The sequence below is a fragment of the Crocodylus siamensis genome, chromosome 6 (assembly GCF_052110815.1).
Source record: "Crocodylus siamensis isolate JL-2025a chromosome 6, ASM5211081v1, whole genome shotgun sequence".
Lineage (NCBI taxonomy): Eukaryota > Metazoa > Chordata > Crocodylia > Crocodylidae > Crocodylus > Crocodylus siamensis.
In genome coordinates, this window is record NC_143400.1 from 91,634,213 (window position 1) to 91,654,075 (window position 19,863).

The following is a 19,863-nucleotide window of genomic DNA, read 5'->3' on the forward strand; positions in this document are numbered from 1 at the left end:
CAGCTGCCAGGTTGAGAGTCCAGCCAGCTGCAGGACACTGCCAGGATGGAGAGTCCTGTTAGCTGTGGGACTCCCAGCCCCAGCTGTGCATAGTGCACCCCTGCAGCTGAAAGGCCTGTCAGCTGAAGGCGCTTCCAGCCTAGGAAGAGACCCTGCTATATGTGCAAATTAAAGATGAATAAAAACCAGCTATAAAGTTACTGCACATTTTCCAGCTCTAACTTTATATTTGGATGGATTGTTACTTTGCATGTGTAGCCAGTCTAAATTAATTGTACAGTTAATCAATTAATTACATAATATGCATAACTGTAGAGGCGGGGGTGGGGGGGACTTACTGCTAGAATGAACAATACTGATACTAATGTACGTTCTTTGGTCTGAGTGCCAGCTACAAGAGTTGGTGCTAAGCTTCTCTTTTGCGGGAAGAAAATGCTTTGGCCATTTTTTCCAAGCTAGCTGCCTCCAGATAAATTGTCCTTTGACACTCTAGTTTTCCTTTTAAAAGGAAAAAATACTTTTAAAGAGCTTGGTAAATCATTGTCCTAAGGACAAGAGGCAACCGGAAAGGGGGGTGGGAATCTGAAAACAAATCAGATTCTCACTTGCTACGAGCATATTACAGGATCTTTGAATATTCAAAAATGTTTTGTTTTGGAACTTGAGCTGGAGTTGGATTATAACGATTCTTAATTTTTGTGAACTCTTTAAACACCAGATTGGTCAGGCAGCAGTAGAACTGTGAAAATCTACATATCTCTTTTCCCTGTTAGGTGGGAAAACTTTTCCTAATTTCATACTTGGTGCTTCATTAGGAAGATGCTCCAAAACTTACTCAGCTAATGCTGTGCTCAGATCCTAAAGATTGTCAAGCCTCAGGAATGCAAGAAACGTGTTTTGTCGCATGAATTATGAAAATATTGTAATGGCAGGTTACCACCCTCCCCCACCCCAAACACACACCATCCAGTGCCCCTTGCTGAAATAAAACAGGTCATTTGAAATGAAGACTGCTGTCAGTGTCACAAGGCACAACAGGGGATATTGAACATCTAACCAGTAGAAAATCAAATGGCACAGATGTCAGAGGACCGAGCTGTTCTAGTCACAGCTTCAGTGGCTTTACTTCAGGCTGAAAGCAGAACAGAGATGACAGTCTAGCTCTGCCCCAGGGAGCGTTCCCTGATAGATTTGAAACTTCATCGTGAAGAGAGACCAAAAAAAGTTATTGTACCAGTTTGCCTAGATCCTCCCTGTGGAGCAACACAAGAGAAATCAAACCCTGTCTAACTCCCTGCCCCACAAACAGGATGCAACAAAAGAAGGTTTCATGTTTCGACACCGGCTTGGTAATATCCATTGTCAACGATAAAAAAAAAAAAAAAAAAAATCTCCAAAGCAAGCAAAAATAACTAATGCTTGTATTGCATTTGCTCTCCTACTTTAATGCCAAGTCATTCAAGACGGACAGCAGGCTGGATGGCAGCATGCACTCCACAATTCCCCAAACCCTGCCCAGAGGATCGTCTCACAGATTAAATAACATCTTCGTGAATCCTAAAGCCCAGCGTAGTTCTTTATCTCCTCCTCAAGAAACCTCCTGTTATATCTAGTTCTTGCAAGTGCTACCCCGGGCGCTCCAGCTTGGCAGGGGAAGGAAAGCTCTGCTGCTCCCATCTGAACAGGGGCCAGGCAGCTCCACAATATTTTCCTACTGACTGCCAGATGAGACATAACATCAGGCTAACCTAGCAGCAGCCGCAGCAGCCAGCAGCACCTTTCCTTGTGCCTCCGTAACACAACAATAAATACCGTGCAAACCAACCTGTCTGCCTGAAGAAGTCCACCTGCCCCCCTCGTGGTCTTCTCCACGCTGCCACCACCATCTCCATTCATGAGTCCATTTAAAGAGATGCCTCCCCTCCTCAGAAAAACTGCACAGAAAAGCTGAGCCCTGTCTCGTCTCACAGGCTGTCTGGCTGGCTCCTTTCGAGTCTCTCTGTGGTAATGAGTTCACGTTAGGCGGAGGAAAGAAAGAGGCAAGCCCTGGGTGGAGGGCAGATCAGTCCTGAATGCAACCCGCTCTGAACCGAGCAGCTAGAAGGAAATCACATGAAAGGCTCCACCGCCCCCAACACACACTGCAGGGAGCTTTGACAGATGCTGAACCCAGCTGTTCACCTTCCCAGATGGATTTCGTATCCCATCCGACTCTGAGCAAGTTTTCAGGCTGCATCCTTTAGCCCCTGAAGGGCACTCAGACAGCGCAGTGAGGAGTGCAGCCTGCACGCCTACGGAGACAGAGCAGAGATCCTGGCTTATTATCTTTAGCAGGAGAAACTGGCTGGCAAGATCTTTCAAACTAATTTAAAAAAATAATTTCCCACAGTAACGATCCCACCTGCGTCAGATTCCAAGCATGCTACAGCTGATTATACTGGAGTGCGACTGCTGAAATGCTCACTACGCTGCTATAGGATTGCATCAAATAAGGGTTTTGCTGCATCTGTAATCAATTGAATTGACAGCCTCCTACAGGCACTCAGGTTCGCACACAAGTTCACGCATAATCGTGGGCACAATCACAGCAATTATGGATCTGCTGAGCTGCTGATTTGCCATCAGTCTAGCAGCAGGTCCATAGACAAGGTCTGTGATTAGTGCTGTTCTAGCTGAAGGATGCTGTATTCACCATGTGAGGTAGAGGAAGCTGGGATTGTAGCTGGAAAACAGACTACGGTTGTTAATCCCTGGCTCACTACAGCTCCTCCATCAGGAGATCTCAAGGCACTTCACAAGGGAGGTCTGGACCATTACCCCCCATCTCACAGAGGAAAAACTTGAAACACAGGAAGATGAGAGAACCATGCCCACTGTCACAGGAGCAGAGCCTCAGTCTCCAACATCTTGGCTAGCACTGGGAGAAATGCTACATTGCTTTCCATTGCCCTTAATTTTTTTCTCTACATGTGTGCCAAAGAGATGGAGCTAAATGGGTCATATCAATCAGCCTCCCTATAGGTACAATAAGGCAGCAATACTATTTGCATATAGTTAATTAACTGTTGACTTTATGTACAAAATATGCAGTTATAATGGCCAGGCCAATCTCCTATAGGAACCTCAAATGCCCAAGCTGAGGTGAAGTATGGAAGGGGAAAAATATGTTTTGTGCATCTGCTACCCCCCCCCACTAGATAGACTATATATTAGTTCAGCTGGTGCCTGGTCCTGGCTTTCACTAGCAGAGGTGCATTGTATACAGAGATTTACTTGGTTAAATGGTTCAACTGTGGGTGCAACATGTACATAATCGTTTGACAGATACATCAAGTCATAGCTCAGCACACAAGAGCATTTCCCCAACACCCTCATAGCCTCATCTGTAATTAGCAATATAGTGACAGGTCTAGCTGAAGATCTGGAGAGTTAACTATTACTCTGCAGGATGACTAAGCTTACAGAATGACTCCCGGAAATGAGAATGGCTTTGCATTTTGCAGACAACTGAGCCCTTCAAAAAAGGAACAGAAAACCACATCAGAGCAGCCATCAAGGAATTCCTGACAATCCACATGCATATATCCACACACACAGCCTTGCTATATGTTCAAATTAAAGCTGGATAAAAACTAGCTATAGCATTGTTACACATTTTCAAGTACTAGCTGTATAGCTGCTTGGCTCTTTTTACAGCTGCATTGTTATTTCTACTGTGTGATAATTACTTTGCACGTGTGGCTGGTCTAAATCTATTGTGTGATTAACCAGTTCATTGTGGAATATGTGTAACGTGCAGCTGGGACCAAACACCCCCCACAGACATACTCACAATCTGAAGAAAACAGTGTCACCTTTCAGATTTCATCCACTGTAAACGTCACAACAGGCTTTTCCTTTGCATAATTTAATAAAGATGCCTCCATTGCACATCACCGTTAACTTCTTGCCACTGAACGTGTGCAATTTAAGTGGGCCATCATCTCAGCTAGCATGAATGGTCATAGTACTGGCTTCAAAGGTGCACTGTTGCTTTACACAATCTGAACATCATTGGGCTCCAAAGGTTTGATAGAGGCCTTCTTTGTTTTCAGCCTTTTGTTTCACAGCTGGAGAGATGCAGTCCAGCTCCTCAAGCATTGCTAGTCAGCACAGCTTCATTAACAATAACTTACACCATCTAAAGAGGTTGATCACCAAGAGGATGACCGAATCCTCATTGATTTCATTCTGCTAATTAGAGCCTCAAGTGCCAGCCCCAACCTGCTTTATGGAGACCCCAATGCCAGCCAAAGCAAAGTGCTTCACCCCAGCAGGTGAGGAAGGCACGTACTCACCAAAGCCTCCATGGTTCGGACAAATTTGTTGAACCTGACAACCCTCATTATAATGATTTAGGCAGGCACAGCTCCCTGAGTATAAACAAGATGTCACTTGCGTGGGAGTTTTTTGCTGAGATGCTTCGGCTAAAACACTTTGTCAACACTTCTTTGCCTGCTGAAGGCTATTTTGTTCACCCTTGAAGAGTCCAATTATGAAGGGGATAAAAAATTTGAGCAACTGCCTGCGATGTTAAGCGCAGTCTAAACGATCCAGCTGTTACTGGGTTGCCATGAGAGGCCTTTGTCTATCAGGTGTAATTCTTTCATTACAGCAGCTCCCACAGTGCATTGGAGAGCTTTCCAAACACAAGAAAGGAAGAGCCCTGCTCCAAGGACATCAGAGTGGAAGGACAGAAGGAATGACACAGGAGAGAGGGGAAAGAGGAGCAGCAACAAGCAGTTTGCGCACAAGTCAGCTAGACGTACTGTCAGCAGCACCTTCGCTGTAGATCTTGGAGAGGGAGTTGGATATGGGCTAGGAAGAAGCCCAGCAGTTGAGTTTGGAAGGATGCACTGAACTCCTTGGGAAGAATGAGACTGAGTGCTGGTGGAGGAGGGGGGTGTGAAGCTCAAGTAAGGGGTGTAACGAGGCCAAGCCCAGCTGGAGCTCCAAGTGCCGGCCGGAAGTAGTTGGGGCCAAGTCATCCCTATGAGAGACAGCAGACTATCTTCTTGTGCCCCGGGCTTCTTACCCTGATGTTGGCTTGGACCTTGGCTTCTGACTCAGACCCTGCAACTCTGACCGCGTTCCTGACGCAGCTTGTCCCTGGACTCTGCTTGCCTCTTGACTTGGTCCTTGGCCTTGTCTTCTAGACCTTGCCCTCACCCCATAAGTGACCTACTCTGACCACCCAGACAGGGTGCTGCACAGAAAAGCACAAATTGACTCCCTCTGTCTGAGCTTGTCGTGCTTCTCACCAAGCTGAGAGAGAACAAAAGTACCCAAATGGCCTTCTGTGCATCTCACCCTCTGTGGGTTTTCTCTTCGTACTGTTTAAACTCAATACTACTCATCTGTTGGATTGCTCACATACAGAAATCAGGTCAGGCCTCTTTTATTCTCATTGCCTTTTAAATGAGATTTAGTGAGGCATCGTTAAAGAGCTGCAGAGGTGGCTGCCTTTTAGTGGTAGGCGTTGAAGTGATAAGTTGACAGCTCACAAAAGATTTTCAGTGGGAAAAGACGTGTGACGTTTTTATTCCAGTCCTTTCCCTTGCTGTGGGACCCAACCGGAAAGATGATTTACCAGCTTGTTCTAACCTCCCAAGGCAACATCTCTAAACTGAAAATGGGAATTAGCGTTGAAAACAAACAAGAAATAATTAAAAACAAAAATCTGACAAGTGGTAAATTAAAAGGCAGGAAACCAGAAAGTGTCTGTGACTGAATACTCTGCAGATTTAAAAACATTATGCACTTGCAACGCTGCTGACTGCAGTCCTTACACCATCTCTCAGACAGCCTCACCTTCTCTAGGAACGAGTTGCTTTGTGAATGGGCTGGGGGAGGGAAGGAACGTAATTGCTAGAAGAGGAGACGGAGGACTTCCAAAAAGCACTCAAGGAAACTCCACCCTCCTCTGGTTAAAATGGGATACCCTCCAGCTGGAGACAGAGACTGGCCTTTCTGTTGCTGCCTGTAATTCATTAATTGCTGCAGATCTAGGTTAGCTGTGAATACCGAGTCCCCTTCCCTCCCTGCACCCCAGCTCATCTCTTCAGAGAGTGCAGGTGACCTGCCACCATATTTCTCTGTGCACAAGCCACATTTTAAAAACAAAATATTTGTCTTCTAAAAGCAGCCTGCATCTTAAATTTGAGTTAAAAAAAGAAGGAAAAAAAAGCTGAGAAGCTCTTATATGGATCACAGAGGTTATAGCCTTGTGATTGTATCATTATTTGCTGGGGATGGGGGTTGCTGGATGTATCTTAAAAGTAAGGGCATTTTATATTTGGAGGAATATAGTATTTAAGGCCTCCCTCCTGTATGAAGACCCTGTGCTGGTATGGGCCTCTGATGAATTCAAAGGGGATGCCCACCTATATCCAAGAACTGAGAATAGGAGGCAAAACTAGATAAGAAGGAAACCTGAATGACTAAAGGTACTTCCTACAAGAGAGCATCTTGGGCGGGCTGATTTCCAGGGGAAAGGAGTGGCCTCTGAGATCTGGACCAGCTCTTCCTGCCCACTGTACTGTTTGCCAAACTTAATCTGCAAAGAGCCATGTGGGCAGCAGCTAGAATGACGTCTACGGGGTGGGAGCACAGGTATGCCTGTGGCAATGGCCTGATCCTCAAGGGAGTTATTTTCTTCGTGAAAGGTTTCCTGATGTGGGGTATTGTTTGTAGATAGATAGCAGAAGACATTATAACAGGGAGATGATTGTGTGTGCTCAGTTGCCCTGTGCTGCATGATTTGGAACGGCTTGGCTTTGTCACGGGCCCTACAGCATACAGAGCCGATAGGCGACTTGCAACAACTGTGAATTTGTTTTCAGTCGGGGACACTTTGGAGCAGTTCAACTGTTTGCTTGTTTGTTTCAGATGTATATCCTGCCCCATTCAAAAAGCTCAGGACAGCTTAAAACAAAGAAAAAGCCCAGAGAAATGATACCTCAACACCCAAGAACACCGCCTACCCTGCCCTCCCTGCCCAAACCCTAGCAAGCAAATCCACCTGCCAGTCCCAACCATGCCTCCCAAATGCTGCTTGCATCCAGATACAAGAAACTATCTCCCCCCACCCATTCCCACTACCCTGCTTCAACCCTGGGGGAGAGCCCCTCCAAGCCCACCCCCCCTCTCTGACAGACATCTCTTATATTACATGCCAGAGCACTGCTACTGACCACCAGGCATCCTGCAAGGCACTAGACATTGGGAATGAATGGATCTGACCATCCACGTCAGACTACATCTGAGGAAAACATCTTTCCCTCATCTTTGCAAGACCAACAAGAATCTGCTGTCATTATACAAACGTTCACACCCAGAGAGGTGCTCTTAGCTCATGTGGAAGGGCCCTGCACTTACAAGCTATAAAGTTCTTGCTACTGTGATGAAAAGCGGAAATGAAAAGCTAAGAAAGTATGGGTTGGATGAATGGACTGTCAGGTGGATAGAAAACTGGCTGGATCATCGGGTTCAAAAGGTAGTAATCTTGATGTCTAGTTGGCAGCCGGTATCCAGTGGAGTGCCCCAGGGGTCGGTCCTGGGGCCAGTTTTGTTCAATATCTTCATCAGTGACCTGGAAGATGGGAAGGAGTGTGCTCTTAGCAAGTTTGCGGATAGCACCAAGTTGGGGGGGCAGTAGTAGATACTCTGGAGGGTAGGTAGGGCTAGGATTCAGAGAGACACCAACAAACTGGAGGATTGGACTAAAAGATATCTCATGAGGTTCAACAAGGACATGTGCAAAGTCCTGCACTTAAGAGGGAATGATCCCATGCACAGGCTGGGGGCTGACTGGACAGCAACTCTGCAGAAACGGACCTGAGGATGACAGGGGACAAAAAGCTGAACAGGAGCCAGCAGCGTGCCCTTGTTGCCAAGAAGGCTGCCGGCATCCTGGGCTGCACTGGTAGGAGCATTGCCAGGAGACTGAGGGAAGTGATTCTTCTCCTCTATTCAAAATGTGGTGAGGCCACATTTTGGAGTACTGTGTCCATTTTTGCCCTCTCCCCCTCACTACAGAAAGGGCGTGGAAAAACTGAAGTGAGTCCAACGGAGGGCAACAAAAATGGTTCGGGAGCTGGGGCACGTGACTTGTGAGGAGAGACTGAGGGAACTGGGCTGATTTAGTCTGCAGAACAGGAGATTGAGGAGGGATTTAATAGCAGCCTTCAGCTCCCTGCAGGGGGGGTTCAAGGAGGATGGAGCTGGACTGTTCTCAGTGGTTACAGATGACAGGACAAGGAGCAATGGCCTCAAGTTGCAGAAAGGCAAGTTAGGTTACATGTTAGGAAAAACTTTTGCACTGGAACAGGTTACCCGGAGAAGTGATGGACTCTCCATCCTTGGAGGTTTTGAAGACCTAGCTAGACAAAGCCCTGGCTGGGATGATGTAGCTGGGCTGGTCCTGCTTGGACTAGATGTGACCTCCTGGGGTCCCTCCCAACCCTCATTTTTTATCATTCCATTACTCCGTGAATTCTTAAGGGGCCCCAGATCTGCTACGATATTGTCCCCAGTCACAAGCCATTGAAGTATGAATGGGAATGCACATGAATTCAGTTCCTACACTATCTACGTATGTCCCTTATGCCCTGCTCCTGCAGACACCATGGTATTCCCTAGGCTGGCCTCTTCCTTAATGCAGAAGGCGGGGTGGATTTGCACTTTACAGGCTGAACACAGTGTATGTGTATATGTAGTACAAGCTTTTGTTAGCTTTCTCCCTTGCTGGCCAGCAACATGTTGAAGCATAAGAGTTTACACCACTCTGTGTTAAACCCCGCTAGCAGGGACCCTGTTTGCAACGTTATTACCAGACTCCAGAGAGAGCCTGTCCAGCCAAACACAAGCAAATGGATGCTCTCCTAATTAAAGGCTTGGAGGAAAAATGGGGATTAAACACTTAGAAGCTCAGCTTGCCAAAGTGGTGTCTCCTCAAGTGCAGGAAAGTGTCATCCAATGTTAATTAATTAATAATAATAAATGGCCACCTCCCTGTCACAGCAGAAAAGGCGCTCAAGCCAGTGCCTGGGAAAACTGTTCCCTTGCAAGGGACTGCATTTGCTCTCAGCACCGTACAGTCTCTTGTTTCAAGTAGCTCTCAAGCAGCAACGGAGAGTGCCACCATAGACGCTGGTTTGGGGCTGGCTGTACCCGCTACACACTTCTCAGCCTGCCATCCAGCAGCTCCTGGCCTCAGTTAGTCACGCCTCCTGGAGGCAGCCCAGATAACTACAAAGCAAATCCCAATGGACAGAAGCTGCTTTTCAATGGAGTAGCAGTGGCATATTAAACCCAGGAGGCTGATATTGTCGTTCACTGGTCTCCGTGTGTCACACCTTCCCTTCTGTGCCTGCTCCAGGAAGGGCGGGAGTCTGTTACATCTAAGACCTGGTTCTTCAGCTCACTGTCTATCTCACTGTGCAGGAGTGGGAAAGCCCTTACAACATGGCTGTACTCACTCAGAGATAATTCCCACAGGCGGCAGACTTGAGTCAGGGTACTGGCTCAGTCCCTTAAAAATAGGACCTGAAGCACTGTGATCCAGACTCTGCAATAAGCCTGGTTAGCTGCTACCTGTTTCAGAAACCCATCACTGCCAGCTGAGATATCTCCATCGACTGGCACTACAGGCATCCTAACTCAGGATGTACTAGGTACACATATAGCCAGATACCCCTAGGGAGCTCAGTTCACCCTCGGTTAATCCCTTTGATTACACCAGGCATGGATTAAGGCTGGCGTTGAGGACATCACAAAGGATACAGAGACCCTGTGTCAGGCTGTCTGCTCCTATCTGGCATGTGACAAGGAAGAATGAATACAGGCTGCCCCCGCACCAAGCAAATGGCAGTGCCCTCAGCAACAGCACAGCTGTAGCTGCTGGATCCCCTTGCTACCCCACATTGTAGTCCTGCAGCATTTCTCCCTGTGAATATTCACATCCTCTTTCAGCTCTGATGCTGGGTTAGCTCTGGGCTAGGGGTGTTTCGACTGGCTCTTGCAGGGGCTGAGAAACTTGGAGATCAAATGATGGAGAAAACATCACAAACACTGCGCTCCAAGATGAGCACTTAGGGGCACTAGGGGTCTGGTCAGCAAGCACAGGAGGAGGCAGGCAGAGACTGCCCATGTCCAGACCTCACTGGCAGCAACCGGTCACCCACTGTCTCACTGACTTCAGTGGGATCGGGGTTTGCGCAGTGGTTGGGAACCCATGGAGCAGTAGGGGTGAGGAGGCCCAGCACTGAAGATGCCTCACTTCAGCCCCAAGAGTGATTTCATGCTTCATTCCAGACCCCCAGTAAAGGCTGTTCCCAGTTGGCCTACCTGTAAGGGTGTACCTGGTTGTTTAGCATCTACCGGTGTGCAGCTGGCTCCAGAAACTGGCCTACCTTAGCCACGCTGGGCTCAGGTGGGCTTTTGACTTTTAACAACTAAGCTAAACCCTCCTGCTTTTATAGCTCAGTCTAGCAGGGGTCTGCAAGTCAGATCTTCATGCAACAATCCAATGCCTCACGATGCCCATGTACTGACGGAGCACTAATGCAGCTGATAGAGAAACTGATAGAAACTGAGGCACGCTGTTTCTGTTTTTTAAGAAAAATTTTCATGTCCCAGGTCAAATTAGCCAGATCAGGTCCAAATCCATCTGAATCATTCAGGAACCATACGTGGCCCTGCTACCAGGAAGTATCCTCCATCCCAGCCTGGGGCTTCAGATACTTCCATCTCCTTTGGCAGGCATCCTATATGCAGGCCCACAGGAAACTGGGATCAAAATTTACACTTCACATCTACCCAGTCCCCACACACAGGAGGACCAACAACACCGTCATGTGAAGTACGGGCTTTCTGTGGTGGGAAGGTATGTGTGCTGTATGAAGTCCGTCAGCCCATCCAACAGCAGCTGCTGTCTCAGGTATTACACTCCCACTTTGCTGCAGAATTCCCACACTTCCCTCCTGCTCCGCAGCTATGCATTTTTCCATCTCTCTATATTAAATGTTAAGAAAAGACAGAGCTGAAGAGACCTGGAGAGAGCAGGGGAGAGAGAGAGAGAGAGAGAGAGAGACCAAAAGGCAGTAGGTAAGGTAATTCGTTATGGAGGTTAATGGTATGAAAGAGCCATGGCCCTCTACTGTCATCCCACTCAATGCAGCCACTGCAGGGAAAAGTAAGTAACCATGCAAGGAACAAGGAATTTTTCAGAAAAAAATCTCTGCTGAGGAGGGCACCGAGGACAGTAGCAGGAGCTTGGCAGCTCTCTGGGGCTGACTTTATCTTTTTGTTCTGGTTTGTGCAGCACCTAACATAGTGGGGCCATGGTCCACAAATGGGGCTCCTGGGCATCCTGACAACATGCAAAAATAACTAACTTAAATGCCCCATTTCATCAGCTTTGCAGTAAGATCCCTTACCACCTCTCCTCAGAAGTACTCAGAGGTTTGGAAGGCAGAAGGCTTCATTGCAAATGAGGAAATGGAAGCAGAAACAAAGTCAAGTGACCTGCCCAGGGTCACAGAGTGAGCCTGTGGCAGGCCCAGGGTCACAACCCAGGTCCTGTCATTACTAAACAGTTTTCTCCCTTTCCATCTTCCCTGCCTCATTATAAGTGTCACAACATGTTTTTCTTTTGCATAATTGAATAAAGATGCCTCCATCAGATGCCTGCACTTCAGCATTAGCTTCTTGCCACCTGAATGTTTGCAATTTAAGTGGGCCAGCATCTCAACTAGTCTGAATGGTCATAGTATTGACTTCAAAGGAGCACCGTTGCTTTACTCAATCTGAGCATCATTTGACTTTAAAGGTTTAGTGCAGAGCAGGTGCTGGATGGTGTCTCAAGTTAACCTAATGAAGACAGAAACAGGCAGCTGAAGAAAACCTGGCCTGAACAGGCTCCCTAATAGCAGCTTTGCTCACAGTCTTCTTGTAGCCTCTGCATTGCAATGGACTAGTGATATCTCGTGTGGCAACCTGCCTATAAGGTGCCCAGTCCAAAAGGCAGCAGAGCAGATGCTTTTTACCTCCCACAGCTGAAGGAATCAAAGGGGTTAATTCCATCTAAGCCAGTCAGTATTAAATGCACAATCTCTCTTCTACTAGAGTGAATGATTTTTCTGGGACTTACTTCCCACAGGTATTTGCTCTGAATGAGCCAGGCCTGGACGGGTTTCCCTGGGAACTGTAACCATGGTAAAACTCTCATAGCATCCTCTTTACTTACAGGGAAGAAAATGATTAACAGCTACACCAACACAGTGGTTCTCAGCCTTGTTGGGCTCAAGGCCTCCTTCAGAAAATGTCAGCTGTTCACTTCCACTCATGTTGTGACTTGTGGAAAAAATAATACAGCAATTCTGCTGCTGCGGTACAGACCTCATCCGGCAAAAGTCTCCCTGGGTCCTAGGCAGCGCAGAACAGTTTCAAATGCAGAGGTTTGTAATGCAACAAGTCTTGGCGTTTAATGGAAATGTTTTTCTTTAAAGCCCCAGCTCCAGGAGTCAACTGAGGAGGGGAGAAACTCTCATCACCTTTTTCTTTTAGGAAAGCTTTTACCCCTTATGGCTGCCGATAAAACGTGAGCACCAAAGACTTAAAATTAAGATGGTTAATAAAGGTAAATGCATAAATAACAGCAGCAACAACAACAGAAAGCTTCTGTTGTTATCAATTATGAGGATAATTGTGATGATCATAACCATGATAATAATAACTGATGCCGTCAGGATTGTGCCATTGCTCAGGGCCTAACCCAGGATTTTTTGAAGCCTGATGTTGCTAATTTTGATGCAGAGAGAAACCAGAGTTTATTTGGGTAGCTGTTTGGAGGACGCAGCTCCCCACATCTTCAGCTATTTCATCCCTAGGCCTTCTGGCATGCTAGAAATGTTCATTTGTGACACGGTTATTGCGGAAAGTATTTGCTCCATTTTGGAGACGGGGAAACTGAGGCAGAGAACAGCGCTGTGAGTTCTCTGCTGAAAGAAAGTAAAATGCTATCCCATGCCTCAGCCAGGCAGAATCATACAGGACATGGGAGGAGGGAGAGTTTAGACTAGGTTCATTTTTGGCCTACTGAAATCAGAATCGTGACAGTGTCCCTCAGATAATCGACCTAGGGCCTGCTATTCAGCACATGGCTCTGGAAGGCGTCTTCCAGGTCATGGAGGTGAGTCTCCTGCCTCCCACCAGTTTTCACAAGAGAGTTGTGCACACACATTCTCAGGCCAGTCAGAGACACCCCCCCCCCAGTAGGTTTCTAACTTTCTACAAATGTCAGGTCTGATGGTTATTTTTGTTAAGGTCTTGAATATCTGCCATGATCAGTGGAGCCGGACACCTGGCAACTAAGATCAGAATCAGGCCAGTTCTCATAATTATTTAGAGCTGCTTCTTAGCAGCAAGCATTAGGAAGAGACTCAAGAGCCCCATCAAGAACATTCAAGATTTCTTTGCAGACAATTTCCCAGGACCACTACTAAGCAGAGATGATCTCCCCTCCTCCCCCATCAAAGAAGCTGTACGTACCTTTCCCTGCTGTGCACTCAAGTCCAATGCACTTCCCCAGGAAATTGTAGTAGGACCTCATTTCTCCTTCCGTTATTCGCACCAGAGTGTAGGGTGGGTACCTGAGCACCTGTTGACCACATTTCTGACACCTAGAAGCCATCTGCTGAGCCAAGAGGAATCTCATCAGGAATTTGCTCTCACTGTTTGTCTGCCAGTATCCAGCTTGGCTCGTAGACTTTCAATCCAGGCTGGTGACTTTATCCCACTTCGGTTCATTCAGGGTCATCATAGCATGCAGAAAGCTTGCCGCTGCAATTGGCTAAGACTTTGATAGGCTTATTGATGTGTTTGTTTCTCTCTACTTGCCGTCCCCTATCAGTTTACATGACTCTGTCATTTAGAAAGAAAGCCATGAACCCAGGCACAGCCCATGCCCTGAATGACTTATCATTAATTTATAGCCAGTACAAGCTAGAACAGAGAAAGAGTAGCCTCGAATACAATTACAGTATCACTGAGCATCAATTCCATGAGATCACAGCAAGCATGGTTGCTAGTAATACTGCTTCAGAGACGGTTTTCTAATGAAGTCTCTCATTATTAAAATGCAAAGAAGTCTTAAATCTACATGTACTTACTGATTCAAATTTATTACTTTGGAGCTTCACTCAGCCTGGACAGTGGAGCCCAACCATTCTGTCAAGCTGTGAAACCACTTCTGTGATTGTATTTACCTGAATCCAAGATGAGGTTTTTTCCCCCCATTCAACACAGGGGGGAAAAAAACCCTTGTCTTGGACTGGAGTACAAGGTGGTGGGGGCAGGCCAACTGACCTGGACTCAGAGCTGTAGCCACTGGCCCTCCACAGCATCAGCCCCTACTGCCCTTACCCTCCATTGCAGCTCTGCTTCTGCTGTAGCCGGGGGCATAGAGCACATAGTGGCTTGAGCCCCTGCCTGGTCAGGCAGCAGCGATAGCAACAAGAGCACACTGTTGGCTCATATACAGCCCCCACCTGGTGCTGGGGCTACCACTGCTACAACCACTGCTGAATAATATCTGTGTTGCATAGGTGGGCCTGCTGGAAGTTTACTGAGTGGGAAAGTCACATTCCTGTTTCCCCAGTGCTCAAATGGGGACAGTGCCTCGCTGGAAGACCTAATTAGTAGATTCATGTTTGTGCCGCACGTAGGGATTCCCACCAGGAACCTCCTACAAGGAAAAATATTCAAGTGATAGTTATTTTACATTAGCATAAATATAATTTTCAGCATCTAAACATAAAAGGGGAACCAGCAGCACAGAGGCAAAGTGATTTTCCCAGCATCAAAATCAGGAGCCAACAAAGAGCTGGGACAGAACCCAGAAGTCTTGCCTTCTAGCCCCCAGCTCCAACGACTAGGCTGTTTTCCCTATCTTTATCTTCCAGATGCTCTTCCTATGCTGACAAACAACACTGTGTAACCCATAAAACCAGCTCCTCTGCTTACACATGTATCTTATCTTATCCCTTTACCTGCACATGTAAGATACCCTTGGAGACGGGTCTGTCTAGTGGAAAAGGGAACACTGGACTAAGAGCAAATCATCAGTGTGGACATCCCTGAGGGCGATGTACCAAAGTGGTGTAGCTGCATGGGCCTCCACGCTCCGTCAGTGAGCATCCCTGGGAAGGAGGGCGGGGAGTGCAGTAGCTGCATTTCAATGGACCACTGCAAACCGCAGCGCCGGACCAAAAAATCTTTCAGTGTGTGTAAGCCTGATCCTTCCCACTGATGTGCATTACCACTGATCCCTGGAGATACCGTTGTTTGCCTTCGCGCCCCCATTCCAAGTGAATACAGCTTGATTTGATCTGCTATGCATTTTGCAACAGGATTCACACAGCAGATGGGATCTTTTCTGGGGAGGAAAAGCTGATACAATTCTGTGGCAACAATGGACCAAGTGAGGAGGTTGTGCCTGCTTGTTTTAGAGGCACAAGGATTTCACTCATGTGCCCAAGAGAATCTTGGGCAACAGCAAGGAGAGAAAACTGCAGCTGATGAGACCTCCTTTTGCTACATGTGCAAGTGTGGTGGCAGGAACACACTATTAATTACCTCAGGGTCATAACTTATCCTTATGTGCTTAACTTAAAACAATCGAGGGTGGGGAATAGGTTCTCATTTCTTGCCTCCTGCAGGGCCTTGCACGGCACTCCAGTGGGTCAACTACTAAATAGCCTCTTGTAGGCCTGATCAGAAGGATAAAATCAACTTTTTTTTAATCCAACTATAAGGACAAAAGAGAGGCAACTCACTCTCCCTTGATGGGCAAGATGAATTTTTGCAGGCCCAAGACACATAAATCGCCTGAGTTCATCATTTCTATTAAGAAAAGGAGATGTATTTATACGGAAGGCAAAGAGACTTGTACTCCACCTTCCAAAACAGTCCCCTGACTAAACATTTCTGTGTGATTTCACCCTTTTCACTGTTGTGCTTATCTGCCCTCTGAATTATTTGTTAACGATATTAGAACAGGTTGAACTATAGACCAGGAAGAGCAATGTTTTTTCGTGGCTTCTTCAGGCTTCCCCACCAAGACTCTGATAAACCACTGCTCATTTTAGTAGGTAGAAAAGCCAGCTCCTTTTCATATAAGCGCAATGCTCAGCACTGGCACAAACCCCTAGGATCATAGGGATGGAGGGGACTTGACTTCCAGGGGATCAAGTCCAGCCCCCTCCCCAACACAGACGCATCATGTTCCTGTACTATCCCAGAGAGATGCCCGCCGAACCTCTACTTGTAAATCGCAAGTAAAGAAGACTTTACAGCTTCCCTAAGATGCTTTTTCCATTGTCTGACAGCTCTTCCAGTGAGGAAGTGTTTCTGTGATTAAATCCAAATCTTTTTTAGGTTCTATATAAAGATATTGATCCCGGGGCTCAGGTCAGACCTTTACAAACAGGAAAACATTCCTCTTTTTTTATTCTGCTCCACTGATTGAATTTCCAGTTAATCTGGTTATTAACCACAAAGCAGGATCCTCCTACTGTGAACAAAAAAATCACTGCCTCAACCATTGTTTTAAGGCCTGAAGATCTGAGAGAGAAGAATGAAAAGCTACCTTCACTGGTGGCAGTAATGGGGAGGGTACCGCATTATTTCAGTCTCTCTGTGTTGCAATATAGCATACAACTCCAGGAATGCCTGACATCATATCAGGTCCAAAATCCCATTACACTGATCTGCTTAGGAATATTTCCCCATGACAGGCAAAGCAGTTTTGGTTGCTCACGGTCATTGCAATACAGGCCCTATCAGTTTGGGTTTACAATGCTCCACAGACCAGCTGCCAAAGATGAGGTTGAGAAGGATAAACAGGCAGCCTTACTGGGACAAATAGATTTAAAATCCTGAAAACATCTGGATTTGCCAAGCACCTGCCCTATCATTTTAAGCGACAATGGCAGATTAACAAGGTGGCTGGAAGTCAGGGAGGGAAGGGGAACCTTCATAAGATGAGCTAGATATATACCCAAGAAATGCCCAAGATGGTGGCACAAAGTTAAAACAGCTCCAGGTGCAAGGTTGGGCTGCCAAGTTACTGCTGTTTTACATGGTGGCCAAGCCTAGAAGATCAGATAAGGATAGGGGCTTCATTGCATTAAACACATATAGTGAAACAGTGCTGCTACCCTGAAGAATTTAGCATCCAAGAGGGATAAATGGGCAACAACAGATGGGTACAAGGGAAAGGTGGGTACATGTAGTATCTGGGAACAGGTTATGGGTAGTGCAGTGGGCCAGGGCCACAGCCCCCTGAGTAAATGCATTCCTAACTACCATAAGTTCCTTGAGGTTGCCCAGACTTCACTGCAAGAAGTGGATAGCACTGACAGAGCTCTGGAGACCTGAGGGCATCATGTAGAGAGAGTTCAGAGGCCAGTACTTAGCCCCTGTGCACAACCACTGAGTTGCCATTTAGTCCTGGTTGTAATATTTAGCTTCTCTGCACCCGTTTCCTTGAAGCAGTCTCAAGTAAACCTCATAATATCACAAACCGAAGACTGGAATTGCCTGAGCATTGTGATCCAACCACTGCATCACAGCGCCTCTAGCATAGCCCTCCGTAGTCCATATATTCTGCAGTTATTTTTTGTACATAAATGGCTTTGTGCAGAATTGTGCAAAGTTTGCCCATTTCAGCAGGGTCTGCAAAGATTTTCCCCACCTTCCCCAAGTTCAACTTGGAGTTTAGGGTCTAATAAAAGCTCAAAAGCAGAATCGCTCGTTGTACAAGTATTTGCAGCCCCTGCTGCAGGAGAGAAACTTGGCATGAGTCACAGCTGGGTTTGACCACTCAGACACTGATTTGGCAAGTGCTAGAGGTGCTTCATTTCCAGCTGGGTTGGAGTCCTGGCACCTGCCCTTTGGGAGACTGAAAAATGACAGTGTTTCATACTGTCCTCACCAAGGCTCCAGAGGTTTAGAGAAGATGGTACCATATGTGGTTTTTGGCCTCTTCACTTCAGGACTCCACCTTCCTTAGCAGGGGAGGAAGCATCCTTTTATCAAGGTATGCATATAGTCCCCATTAGCACAGAATCCCATTCAAGATCTTGCACCTGCTTCTTTTCACAGGGCTGCTGAAGTAGGGCAATGCTCTCCTTCATCTCAGAACTGGGAAACAGAGAGACTTTCTCAAGGTCAGGCAGGAAAGCTGTGGCATAGCAGGGAACTGGACCTAGTCTCCTGATTCCCAGGCTAACATCCTTGCCCTGGGGCCATCTTTTTCCCAGCCCCTTCCCTGCAACCAGAACTCTGGCAATGTGGAAAGCCAACAATAATTTTGGTAGCACCTCTATAATGAAGACCCTTGCAAAGCCTTTCCACCCTCACTGTGTTCTGCAGATCAGCAGCCTCCCCATTCTACATGGTCCATGGTAGGTGCAGCCTGTTCTGTTGTGCTGTCTGGTTTAAATTAGATTCAAGGAAGGTTGAAATCAGATCATGGATAAAAATAGCACCTCAAAAGGCTACTGATAGTCCTGCCTCTGCACGTGCTGATTTCTAGCTGGTCAGCGAAAAATATCCACTAAAGGTACAATGACAGTGGGGAAGGGGAAAATATTCCTGTCTCTGTAACATCCGGTACTAGCTACTACAGGACAGGCAGCAACCTCCAGGCTGGATGGACCCTTAGCTGTTTGCTGTGGGATGATATTAATGCTCTGAATGCATCCAGCCTTTAAGGGTCGCTCTGTTCCTGTCAGATTTCAAAGGGAAAAGAGAACCTCCTATATAGCCCAATCTAACCACACGTTTGAGTTGCCCAGCCGACATACCTCTTAAATATCCCTCTTAAATATAACATGATGCAGCCAATATGACTGTCTTCATAAGGTGGGAACTGGGTCTGTCTTGGGTCTGGTACTGTTCAACACCTTCATTAATGATTTCGATGATGGGATTGATTGATTGAACACTTAGCAAATTTGTGGGTGGCACCAAGTTGGGTGGAGTTGCAGACACTCTGGAGGGCAGAGCTCGGATCCAGAATGACCCAAATAGCCTGGAGAAATGCTCGGCAGTCAATCAGATGAGATTCCACATGGACAAGCCCTTGAACTTGGGAGGGGATAACTGCATGCACAAATACAGATGAGGAATGACTGGCTAGGGTGCAGTACTTTGGAGAAGGACCTGGGAGTTACAGTGGACTGTAAGGGGAATCGGAGCCAACAGTGTGCTCTTGTTGCAAAAAAGTCAATGGCATACTGGATTGTATTAACAGGAGTGTCACCTGCAAATCAAGTGAAGAGATTCTTTGGCACTATTCAGGACTGGAGAGGCATCACCTGGAGTACTGTGTCCAGTATATGGCCCCGCACTTCAAGAAGGATGTAGACAGATTGGAGAGTCCAGCGCAGAGCAGCAAAAATGATTAGGGGCCTGGGAAGCAAGTCTTAAGGGGAAAGGCTGAAGCACTAGGGTTATGTAGTCTGGAGAAGAGAAGACTGAGGGGGAATTTCATAACAGTCTTCAAATACCTGAAGGGTGACTACAGAGAGGATGGAGATGGACTTCTCTGGGGCTGTCGGGGCCAGGACTAGGAGCACTGGCCTCAAACTGCAGCAGGGGACGCGTAGGTTGGAGATTAGGAAGAACTTTCTGACTAAGAGGGCGGTCAAGCATTGGGACAGGCTATGTAGAGAAACTGTGGAATCTCCATCCTTGGACATTTTCGAGAACAGGTTGGACAGGCATGGCTGGGATGGTTTAGTCTGAGACAATCCTGCC

At 46.9% G+C, this 19,863-nt stretch overlaps 1 protein-coding gene across 1 annotated transcript in view; it reads right to left on the reverse strand.

Moving 5' to 3' along the window:
• Positions 1-1,963, reverse strand: part of MCF2L2 (MCF.2 cell line derived transforming sequence-like 2) — a 232,733-nt gene extending 230,770 nt beyond the window's left edge. Inside the window, exon 1 of the mRNA XM_090055259.1 lies at positions 1,826-1,963. Coding sequence (XP_089911385.1) covers positions 1,826-1,892 — 67 coding nt within the window. The 5' untranslated portion in view covers positions 1,893-1,963. The remainder of the gene's footprint in view (positions 1-1,825) is intronic.
• Between the last annotated feature and the right edge of the window lie 17,900 nt (positions 1,964-19,863).